Genomic DNA, 12,732 nt, shown 5'->3' on the forward strand with positions numbered 1-12,732 from the left:
CGACATCGGTTATGCGCAATTTTTACATGTAGGTACCTACGCAAGGGACAGAAGTTTTTGTAGCACGTCTCCAAAATAATACAGGTAACCATTGAGTGTCATTACAAGCATGCAAATAAGTTTCGCTGATAGACATGGCTAACTTGTTCATGAAAAGATAAAGATCATATTATTTACAGCTTTAGTTAAACTGCAAATCTAGGTGTTCTCACAAAACTGCGAATTAAAGTAGTATATAGTGAATTAGCTATTTTCAGCCCCAGTTTGGTGTTTGTTGTACGATTATTCATATAACGTTATATGCCAATGATATTTACCTATATGTTTCATAATTAAATTACTTATTTTAATCGAAGCTTGTAGCTTCTCTTATCATACCGCCAATAATTTAACTCAGACCTACATAATATTAATTATCAGCTATATCTTAGCTAGCTCTTTGATAGTTCATTTGGAATACTGCAGTTAGGGTGCACACTTTACTGTTCAGCCGCATGACTATACCTGTGGTCTAGAGGTGTAAAAGTAACGAAAAAATGTGTACCCGTATGTATTCGTTACTATAACAATTAGTACTCGTTACTTTCGTATCGTTACTCGTTACTTCTGATACCGCATGACATGGCACATGCTATGTTATGTAACAGCATCGTATCGAGTCGTATTTCGTACGCGTACAGTATGACGTCGCGTAAATAAAAATAAATCGAATATAAACAATTAAAAATATTTGATAATTAACAGCTTTTGTTAACCAAGAAACAATTAACTCTCATTAGAGCGGCTTTATTATAATATATATTTTAAGATAAGAACATAAAACGTGAAAATACGCGATTATAAAAAACAAAAACATACATAGTTATAATTTGTAAAAAATACTTTCTTACGTTGTTTCTGTTCGAATCTAAAACTTGTCTACACACACAATACCTTTAATAAACAGTAAAAAACTTGAACGACGACGAATTTCCAAATTATACTTTTATTAATAAACAAACATCGTTCTTTGTAACGAATACGCGCGTGCATGCGTGAAACATACGAAAGATGCGAGTAACGAAATGCATTCGTGTGTAACGTTTCGTTACTCGTTACTAGATGCCGCACCCGTTACTCAGTAACGAATACATACGGTTTGCTACAGCTCTACTGTGGTCTCGAAGCCGTAACAATTTGTTACCACTTCACTGTATAGACAATTGATGTTAAGACGAGATGTTTGGTATCACAACCGCGATCCTCGTTACATGATCTTGGACGCATTTGCGATCACTGACTTCGAAAATGTAAACATTATATTACATTCTCGAAAAAAAAGTCATAATTCGTACATCCGATGAGATAACGTATTGAATAGAGACCCTAATGTAAGCACTAGGCACCTATGTATTAACAGCTAGTTCTTAAAAAAAACTATACCTTTCTATGTTTTGTTTGATTAAGCCATCGTTAATGTGATGGCTGTTTGGCATAACTAGAAACAATTAAATAATTACACCATCGGGTGAGCGAAGTACATTATACGGGGGCCGTTTGAAGAGGGGAAGGGGGGAAATTGTCCCCCTCCCCCCGCCCCAATAGCGGAACCTTGCGGAAACAATATTATCCATATCACAACAAAAACAATTAAAAGGATATACTGGAAAGATATTTTGTGTCATGACTCTTAGAATACCTTACTGTAGTTAAAAAAAAGCCTTGCACTGAAATCAGCTTAAGGACACAACCCCCCACCCCCATCAAGACTCAAGACCGGTTCCTTCCCCTCCGGTTTCATCCCTGGGTCCGCCCCTGCGATTGTAATACAATCAACATGTAAACGTTTAGCATTACTGAAGTAAAACAGGACTGCGGAGTCTAACCTATCGGGTAAATACGTTATCACTAAAGATTATGAAAATAAAAAAATTGGTTTTGCAACATGAATATTCACATAGCATCAACTAAATCGAATGTAAACATTCGGGCCAGTGTAAGCGATTCTATTCAATGTGTTTGCTAGACATTCATGCGGGAATTCATTCGTCTCGATTTAACTAGCTCAATGTAATCATGCTGTCTAGTTAAGGGGTCCGCCTACCTGGGCACACATACGGTGTGCAGAGCTTCAGGAAAAACAACGCGATTTCAAAACTACTCAAGATATCCGAGTGGGGCCTATTTACGAATAGCATTTAAGAGTTCGCTGAGGACCGAAAAGTAGTTTTAATGTCGTATTAAGTTTTTAAACTGTATTTTTAGAAGCGTTAAAATGCCTAAAACGCGTGTTTTCAGAGTAATTTTTAGGCATAAAACAATCAGTACAGATTCTTGAAAGCACTTAAGGGGCTTGCATTACACCTTTATCTTCCTTTCTCCGCCATATAATGTTACGGTCACCGCTCAAATTTCACAGTAATCCCGTGACGACGAGACGAATGCGCGCCAGTTCAGAGACTTGCGCTTAGAGGCTATACCGCGCTGGAAGCACCAGCGAGCGTCGCGCTTATCATCCCGCCTCACTAACACACATACACCCCTGACGAGGCGGGCCCCTTAACATGTTGCTAGCCTTATTGCAATGAGTCTAGCTGAAAACATGACAAATTTTTAAAAATACGTGCTAGATATTGTGCTTTTTGTTAGGGGTTGAATTATTGACAACAATTCTTACTAAAAATTGATCAATAATACTAATTTTTCATAATTGCAAAAAAATTCTGAATTTTTTTTTGTTACATTTCTGAAAACAACAAAATTTAGAAATCAAAATTTATTACTTATTAGCAGCAGGTTTCAATAACAGATGTAAGTAAGCCTATATATTGCTACGATCGCGATGGGCTGCTGTTATGGGCGTTCCTGCGTCATTTCGGCCCGTCTGTTCCTTCCCCTCTTCCCTGTCATCCTCTCCTGCGACATCCTACCCTTTGGCAATGCACACTATCTCATGTCTGCCTCGCGCGATATATTACTCTTTGGCGGCGCAACAACCTGCCGCGAATTGTGTTACCACAAGCCGCTGTAATGCAGCTTAAAAGCATTCTGGCATACTTATCGGAGCGTTTTGGGAAAAAAAATACTGGTGTGTTTATCGAAGTTCTTTGAGCAACCACTGCATCCCTCGACAGGACTCACGATGCGTTTCTCGGCACTTCGACAGCAAAGGTCGCGCGATATCTCAGAGACTTGCCCGATTGTTCTGGACGGGAAGCCGAGGGCTTTATAAGGAGGTGAGGCCGACGTCAGAATGAGTCAGAGTGAGTCTGAGTGTGGGTCGAGGAGTGGAACCCAGAGCAAGGTGAGTAACTCCCATTGTGGGCTGGGAGTGGTGAGTGAGTCTGAGTGGGAGCGAAGACCCGATTGACGAGTGTGACAGTCTACTTGTGAGCGGGTGGCGATTTCCGAGCAAAGAAAGTGACGGGACCATAGTGTGCGACTGAGTGGCGTGTGAGTCTGTGCGAGTGGTCAGGTGCGAGGTAAGAGGTGAACCACTGTTGAGCCTTGCTCCAGTGAAGAGTGTGAGCTGTGAACTTGAGGAACAATTAGTGACTTGTGGACAGATATCATGAGTGTACATTTTGTTAGTTTGTAAATAGCAGTGAATAAAGAAAACCATAATTGACCTAATTGAGCTATCCTTAACGAACCCTGTTTCTGCTCACGAACTCGTAACAATATGCTTCTTTTAATATCTCCCAACCTGAATACCACTAACACTCAATGTAATCGATCTGCTTACTGAACTATTTATAGATTTATACATGTATTTATACTACTTATGCACACTTTCATTTCAGCATTGATTTGGGTTGATATCGGAATACTATGAAACAAGTCATTTACAATGTATACTTAACAGATTCAAAAAATTGATAGTCTAAAGAAATACATAGACAAAAGGATTTATAAATTTTCAAGAAAAGTATCAGTTCGTAACTTAGAAACATATGTAACAATTTTCATAGATTAGTACATTTATTTATTGTTGTATTAAAATATATATAATATTATTCGCACACTTATATATGTAATAACTAGTAGCATGTTTTTCATTTAAAAAAAGATGCATCAGTATGACATGAAACAATCTTTATATAGGCTACCTAGCGTGTCCTTAAATACTTATATACTTTTCAAAACTGAGCAGGACTTAAAATATTGCTATTGTCTCCGTACGCATGTTAACTATACACATGCAAAGGAGGAGAGGGGTGTTTATTAATACTATATACATGCAGGAAGATTTCTATATACCAGCTATATTGGTATGAATGGCCAAAGAGGGTAAAATAAATTAATGTTTGTGAAAGATACCCTTATAAACCACACTTTGGAGGCCCTCAGAGGCCTTGGTGCAACCGCTACGATGGTTTGCTCACATGTAATAATTTTTATTTATTCTATATACTTGTAGGAAGGTCCCTATATGTCAGCTCTATCGGTATGGATGGCCAAAAGTGGTGAAAAAAAATAATGTTTATAGCAAAAGCCTTAAAAACCACACTTTGGAGGCCCTCAGAGGCCCTGGTGCAACCGCTACGATGGTTTGCTCACATGTAATAATTTTTATTTATTCTATATACTTGTAGGAAGGTCGCTATATGTCAGCTCTATCGGTATGGATGGCCAAAAGTGGTGAAACAAAATCATGTTTATAGCAAAAGCCTTAAAAACCACACTTTGGAGGCCCTCAGAGGCCCTGGTGCAACCGCTACGATGGTTTGCTCTTATGTAATATTTTTTATTTATTCTATATACTTGTAGGAAGGTCCCTATATGTCAGCTCTATCGGTATGGATAGCCAAAAGTGGTGAAAAAAATCATGTTTATAGCATAACCGTTTTTAAACCACACTTTGGAGGCCCTCAGAGGCCCTGGTGCAACCGCTACGATGGTTTGCTCACATGTATTATTTTTTATTTATTCTATATACTTGTAGGAAGGTCGCTATATGTCAGCTCTATCGGTATGGATGGCCAAAAGTGGTGAAACAAAATCATGTTTATAGCAAAAGCCTTAAAAACCACACTTTGGAGGCCCTCAGAGGCCCTGGTGCAACCGCTACGATGGTTTGCTCACATGTAATAACTTTTATTTTTTCTTTATACTTGAAGGAAGGTCCCTATATGTCAGCTCTATCGGTATGGATGGCCAAAAGTGGTGAAAAAAAATCATGTTTATAGCAAAAGCCTTAAAAACCACACTTTGGAGGCCCTCAGAGGCCCTGGTGCAACCGCTACGATGGTTTGCTCACATGTAATAATTTTTATTTATTCTATATATTTGTAGGAAGGTCCCTATATGTCAGCTCTATCGGTATGGATGGCCAAAAGTGGTGAAAAAAAATCATGTTTATAGCAAAAGCCTTTAAAACCACACTCTGGAGGCCCTCAGAGGCCCTGGTGCAACCGCTACGATGGTTTGCTCACATGTAATAATTTTTATTTATTCGATATACTTGTAGGAAGGTCCCTATATGTCAGCTCTATCGGTATGGATGGCCAAAAGTGGTGAAAAAAAATCATGTTTATAGCATAACCCTTATAAACCACACTTTGGAGGCCCTCAGAGGCCCTGGTGCAACCGCTACGATGGTTTGCTCTTATGTAATATTTTTTATTTATTCTTTATACTTGTTGGAAGGTCCCTATATGTCAGCTCTATCGGTATGGATGGCCAAAAGTGGTGAAAAAAAATCATGTTTATAGCATAACCTTTTTTTATACCACACTTTGGAGGCCCTCAGAGGCCCTGGTGCAACCGCTACGATGGTTTGCTCACATGTATTATTTTTTATTTATTCTATATACTTGTAGGAAGGTCCCTATATGTCAGCTCTATCGGTATGGATGGCCAAAAGTGGTGAAAAAAAATCATGTTTATAGCAAAAGCCTTAAAAACCACACTTTGGAGGCCCTCAGAGGCCCTGGTGCAACCGCTACGATGGTTTGCTCACATGTAATAATTTTTATTTATTCTATATACTTGTAGGAAGGTCCCTATATGTAAGCTCTATCGGTATGGACGGCCAAAAGTGGTGAAAAAAATCATGTTTATAGCATAACCCTTATAAACCACACTTTGGAGGCCCTCAGAGGCCCTGGTGCGTCTTTTATGGCATTTTTACCTTCAATTATAATTTTAATTGATAGTATACACATGTAGGAAGGTTTATATATAGCAATTATCTCATATTTTATTGAATTAATATAGTCATGTTGATGTAAATGTCTGTACTTGTGTGAAATGACTTAGGCCGTTGTTGTTCCAAGTGCGCTGTAGTATGAGACACCCGGGCGGCCGGATAGAGCCAGCGGATAGAGCGAACTTCAGCACAGTTACCCGCTCCACTTGTTTCCTGTTCCCAATCAACTGAACTAAGATGGGTACATAAGAGGGAAAAACTGTTTGCCTCACATTAATAGGTAACATTATTACTTATTAAACAGATGGAAGTAAATGGAGCACCTAAGTGTAGCATTCTTAGATTTCACAAATAGTTAATTTCTTAATAGATTTTTTCTGCAAATAAATTTGAACGTTTCACGCATTACATCAGTAACATTTAAAATACTGTAAAATTGAGTGGAAGGTTGGTTAGGTCAGGTAAGTGACAACTGAATATTCAGAATCTAGTAAGAATTTTAAAATGCTGTTTAACAGGAAACCCAAGAAGATTAGTAATGTTCAAAACACAATTTTCAAGTTATATTTTCCAGGTACTTGTTTATTCTAAGAAATTACCAAAACTTCCATTGATTGCTCAGCTTGTCCGTGCACAATTTTTGCGACCAACTTGCCCACTATACACCACACGAGGATTCTCGCAAAAGCAGGCAGTTAAAATAATTCATACTATTATATAGCAAAGGGTCATTCTTCAGGAAAAAAATTGGATTTGGTCGGTGGAGTGTCTGGCAACTTAGACTTAACAACATCATAATTATCCCAGGGCATCGCCCCCCAGAAAAATGCCATTAACACGACGAATACGCAAAAACACACCAGATCAAGCCGCTGGAAGCGCCGGTGGTAAGTGTGCCACTCGTTGTACTTGGCGTACTCCCGCTTGGCTGCCTGCCTGCGGGCGAACGAGGCCCCGTAGTGCGCCTGGGTCCACTCGTCAAAGTCGTAGATGGGTGACTTCCCACTGACTGTGGGGGGTCTGCTCCGGTGCTGGCGAGACTCGTAGAACCTTGAATACGAGTCATCTGCTTTCTCCGCATCAGTACCAGCAGAGGGACCTTTGTCGCTTCTATGCAAGATGCCTTTGTCGTACCTTTTCCGCAGTCCCAAATTACCGAGTACTTCGTAAGCTTCTGTGATGTCTCTGAACTTGTCGGCCGCTTCTTGGCTACCTTCGTTCTTATCCGGGTGATGAATTTTGGATAGTTTATAGTATGCTGTTTTAATATCTGACTGAGTTGCTTTCGGAGTCAATCCCAATGAGTCGTATAATGATTTCAAATGTTGTGAATTTACTGAAAATTGTTGGGTATTCTTGAATAGTGGAACCCATGGGTTACGTCGACACAACATTAACATGCTTGCCATTTTACAAATTCCGGCAATGCTCCATTTTTTATATATACTTCTGAAACAATTAGTCTGATAACATTTTCAGCAATACTAATCTTCCTACACAGAGCCAACCACAACCTTAACGAGACTCCATGTTTTTAAACAACTTTTTCCTTAGAGCAACCAGCCTTTCGAATTAATATTTAGCCATAACTAAAATACTTTGTAAATGTTATCACCATAGACTTATAATAAAATTTCAATATATTTAAACCTGGAAATGGAAATAAAAAATTTAAAACTGTTAAAAATGTTATAAGGGGTCAAAAATTTTCCCAAAAAAATTTAGATAGGTACATCTTCAGTATGGTAAAGCATGTAAAAGTGTTGCAGCAAAGGGATACAAGTAAAATCCCACACAATGCTGCTCCCTGGTTAATAAATAGAAAACTAGTTACAATATGTCATGAAACTATTGGCACTAAAGAGATAAAAGTATGCTTGTATCTTCTTGCCTCTCAGCATATCATGTAGATCAAACAGGCTGTGAATCAGCTGTTCACATGTTTACTGAACAATATCTCTTTGCAATAGTTTATTGCAAATAATATGGACGGCTTTTATATAAATAGAACCAAGCGCCATTTTTTACATTTTTGAGATATACCCATAACTGAATGCATGAAACACGCTAAATTCTTTAAAAAAATAGACCCAAGTGATATCTAGACTGTACTGCTATTTGTGAGCACTTGAACCAACAACCATTTTGCATAGAGGTTTTCTACTTTTATTTAAACTGAACCAATAAGTGACATTTGGCGGTTGGTTCTGTTTAAAGAATATTTAATGTGTATTTTCTTTCTTGATTTAAAAAGAACCACGTAATATTATGGTGATTCAACAGTGATAATATTGTGAAATCAAACAGCTGCTGGATTCAATTTGTTTTTAATTCAATGTAGATTTTGAAATACTTGAGGGTACAAAATTCTGTAAGTTAATATTAGATTTGTTATTGTGTGTGTTTATTTTTAACAAGATCATGATGTATATTGTCAAAAGGATCATACAAATGATGATGAAGACTGGGATGATAGTGTTCAAAATCCAGACTACACTCCACATTTAGATTCAGGCAATGAAGGTGAACATAGAGAGACCAAAGACATAGAGGAAGAGAATAAAAATAATAGTAATGTACCTGAAAAGTTAGATGGGCAAACGACTCAAAATAAGAAAGGAGGTAGACCTAAAAAGATGAGAAAACGAAAGCATGTATGTCAAACATGCCAGTCACGGAAAAATCTAAAAGACAGCATCAAACCTCATTTCGTAGTTAAAGGTACTTACTGAAGTCCCAAGAAATTCAATGATTTTAATTGCAACTACCCCAAACGATGCAAAGACAATGTTAATATTGATTCTAGAAAAAAAATTAATTTTGGGATTTAGGATTTTATGATTGCCAGACTGCTTTCATTGCTGCACATATTCAAGAGGTAAATGTTAAAAGAAAGAGGTCATCATCTAACAAACGACAATACACTAGAAAATACGAACTGGACAAAGTGAATGTCTGCAGAGAAATGTTTACTCATGCCTTGGGAGTATCAACAAAACGAGTCAACACATCACTGAACAAAATTCGCTCCGATTGTGTAACTGACAAGAGAGAAACTCAAAGAAAAGGTGTGCCTCGAATTTCTCCCGTTGCAATTCAAAAAATTAAGGATCACATCAACAAGTTTTGTAGGTATAAATCACACTACTGTCGGCGAGTGAGTGGTGATACACAATACCTATCTACAGAACTTACAGAATCAAAAATGTATGAATTTTACAGAGAGAAAAATGAAGGAAATGGAGCAGTAAGTTTTAGTTGCAACAGAATGATACTTCACAGAGATTTTAATATCAAACGGAAAAAGCTGAAAAAAGATACAGCAATGCAGCAATGCAAAACTGCAACAACATTGAAAAGAAAACAATTATGAATGAGTTAAATGTGCATCAGTCAGAAGCTGAAGAAGCAAGAGATGCAATGAATCGTGAGCTTAAGACTGCAAAGGAATGTGAAAATGTGGAAATGTTATGTTATGACATGGAGAAAACATTGCCTCTGCCTAGAATCCCAACAAGGGATGGGTACAAGGCACTGCCGGAAGAGATGCCCAAGAAGTGGGTTCCAGCTTGCGAAAGCATATTGTTACTCATGTCGGAAGGAATGTCACAGACATCATTTTGTGGTCTGACTCGTGTGGGGGCCAGGATAGGAATATCAAAATGGTACTAATGATGAACACATTGTTTGGTGATCCAAACTCACTGAATTCTGTGACACTTAAGTATTTAGTTTCAGGTCACACCTCCCGAATAATTCTGATTTTGGCGATGTGGAATCTGCCCTAAAACAACAGCGACTATATACTTTGGAGGACTACATAAAGGTAATGGAAGGATGCCGTAAAAAGAGAAAATTTGTTGTGACACAAATGCAGAATGACGACTTTAAAGGGACCAGTGAAATAGAGAAAGAGATCACCAACAGGAAGATTGACACAGAAGGAAATAAAATTAACTGGCTCACACTTCGTCAAATTAAATTGGAGGGATGTAAACCACAAGTTCTTCAGATGAAGACCAGCCATTCTCAAGAAACTTTCATTGATGTTAACATTAACAAAAACAAGCGACGAGGGAGACCCTCAGATGGATTTCAATCATCTAAATTAATTTCCCTGTGGCCTGAAGGAAAGCCTATAAGTAAGGAAAAGCTTAAGGGTATTAAATCTATTCATCATCTTATACCTCAAGGAGTATGGCATTTTTATCAGAAATTTCAATCGAGTACAGAGGTTTAAGATGACATAGATGGCTTTGGGAATAACGCAGACTTCACAATGGAAGATTAATAATAAATTGCTTTGTGTTTTATGCTGAAATGTGTAAGTAAAAGTTTCTCATAACCAACTGACTTTTAAAAACATTTTTGTGATTTATTTGTCATCTCATATGGTATAAGTTATTCTTTCAGGGTATCTGGCATTTTTAACACAAAGCTTATATCCGATACATGAAGAACACTTGCCAGATTGTTTTAAGACTGATTATGTAGATTTGCAATGGGCAATTACTGAACGATGGGTATTAAGGTATTTAAAATGGTGTATTACGGTATTTGTTTTTTTGACAACGTGACCATGGCATTCATGTTCCATTATACTTGGTTCTTTTTTAAAAAAACTCTACTTTATTTTATTCAAAGAGAACCAACATCCATTTTTACTGATTAAACTATGATAGGAAGAGAATTCACAATGTTGTGCATAATAATAAAGCAGCTTATTATACCTGTTAAAATATTTTACATTGATTTTTTTATGTAGATGTTTCATTATTTTTTTGACATATGGATACTTTGAACAGTCTTTTCTCAGTTGTGACTGAATGGCGCTTGGTTCCATTTATATAAAAGCCGTCCATATATTATAAATAAGAGAATTGAAAAGTTACAGATACCTTGGGATAGTAGTTCAAGGTGTACCGTAACATTTAATGTTTTCGCCCAGATTAAGTAATTATTTATGTTAATTGATTTATTTGCTAAAAGTAAATAAATTTATTGTTTGAAAACTGTATTTATTTTAAAGTGTATATCTATGTAATTGATGTTCTACGGACTGAAATGAACGTTTGAAATGGACAATATTACAAAGACCCCTCTAAAGAGGCCCTCATGCTGGCAAAATTTTTACTCAATATTTTGAAGGTGTCACGTTTGTACAAAAATTATTGAGTGTGTGAGGAAATATATTGCGCAAAAAAAGGGATGTTCAATATTTAGTGGAGTCTTCAAAAGTTTTCTAAAAGTTTAGAAAAGTTTTGCGGACCTGTCAATATTTTGTAGCACGAGATTGCCTTGTGAGGGGGCTGACAAAATATTGCGCAATGTTTTTGCAAAGTGTGAGGGGTCCAGACCATTCAATATTGTTGTACCAAAATGAGCTCAATAATTTTGCGCAAAATATTGAACGAAATTTTTGTGAGGGCCCCTTAAGGACTTATTGACTTTTAAGGGTAAACGGTTAATTTGAAGCCGTTATTACTTAATGAAAAATGTTATTTCAGTAATTGTTTATTTAAAAATAAAGAGAGATTTTGTGTTCAGCGCTATTGTTACACGTGGATTTTATGAGTTTGATGTTGACGCCGTCCCCGCTACCTCTGATTATTGAGACGTGATTTTTGTTCGTTTCGTGATCTCAGGGAAGGTTCGGCCTTGTGGCTAGAGGTAGGGGTCAACGCAGTAGGGCCCCCCGAGCTGTTATGGCCACTTGGGACGCCTGAATAATAACACAAAGCTTCTGAAGATAGTTGGTGAATTTAATACAGCACAGCCCAATACATGGTGCTGCCCGTTCTGGCCGTAACGGTTTGCCCGACGCGACTAGTCACACGCGCAGCTCACTTCCTCAGTGGCGGCTCACGATTTTTATGCGCGTGAGGGGCGGACTCGTACACGTGATGCGATAGTTACAAAAAATACACTCTGACATGGCACACCATATCTTGATGCACAATACACTACACTATCACCTAACTCTAAATAAACTGGGCTAGCAGCACGTAGGCCCGTATCTCCGGCGACTGTACGTGGTGTCTAGGTGTGTCCCAGGGACTGAATCGTTATTAAGTTTGGTGGCGCAATGCCGTACGACGGTGATACATAAGCCCTGACACGACAGGTAACATTTGGGCAAACAACTATTTCACTAATACATTCCACTTGATAAACTGGGCTAGCAGCACGTAGGCCCGTGTCTCCGGCGACTCTACGTGGTGTCTAGGTGTGTCCCAGGGACTGAATCGTTATTAAGTCTGATGGCACGTGTCGCCTGCTGGCTGCCCCGTGCGGGCCAAAACTATGTAGCCGGTAGGCTAGGTTGGGCGTGAAGCGCCGACGTAACTCCACATAAACTCCCCACAGTACTTACGTATGACGTAGAACACTCATCTTGGAGCACTGATTGAATTAAGTTAAGTACCACATGGTAAATTTAGGCCGACCGCGGAACTGTACGTAAAAGGTTGAAAATAAATTACACTATTGAAAACTACATGTCGGTGAATGCAAAGGCTGAAGGTTCCGCGTTGCGCGCAGGCTGCCGGCCTGGTTGAGCTCTCGAAGGACACTGCCGGTGTCGCCGCGCGCGACCCCCCCTC

At 38.3% G+C, this 12,732-nt stretch overlaps 1 protein-coding gene across 1 annotated transcript; it reads right to left on the minus strand.

Annotated features, from left to right (window-relative positions):
* Window positions 1-6,671: 6,671 nt before the first annotated feature.
* LOC134540468 (dnaJ homolog subfamily C member 30, mitochondrial) lies at window positions 6,672-7,678 on the minus strand. Its single transcript, XM_063383243.1, has one exon. It carries the CDS (start codon window positions 7,537-7,539, stop codon window positions 6,859-6,861), a length of 681 nt encoding a protein of 226 aa, XP_063239313.1. The 5' UTR covers window positions 7,540-7,678; the 3' UTR covers window positions 6,672-6,858.
* Window positions 7,679-12,732: the final 5,054 nt, after the last annotated feature.

This window comes from Bacillus rossius, chromosome 1, assembly GCF_032445375.1.
Source record: "Bacillus rossius redtenbacheri isolate Brsri chromosome 1, Brsri_v3, whole genome shotgun sequence".
Lineage (NCBI taxonomy): Eukaryota > Metazoa > Arthropoda > Insecta > Phasmatodea > Bacillidae > Bacillus > Bacillus rossius.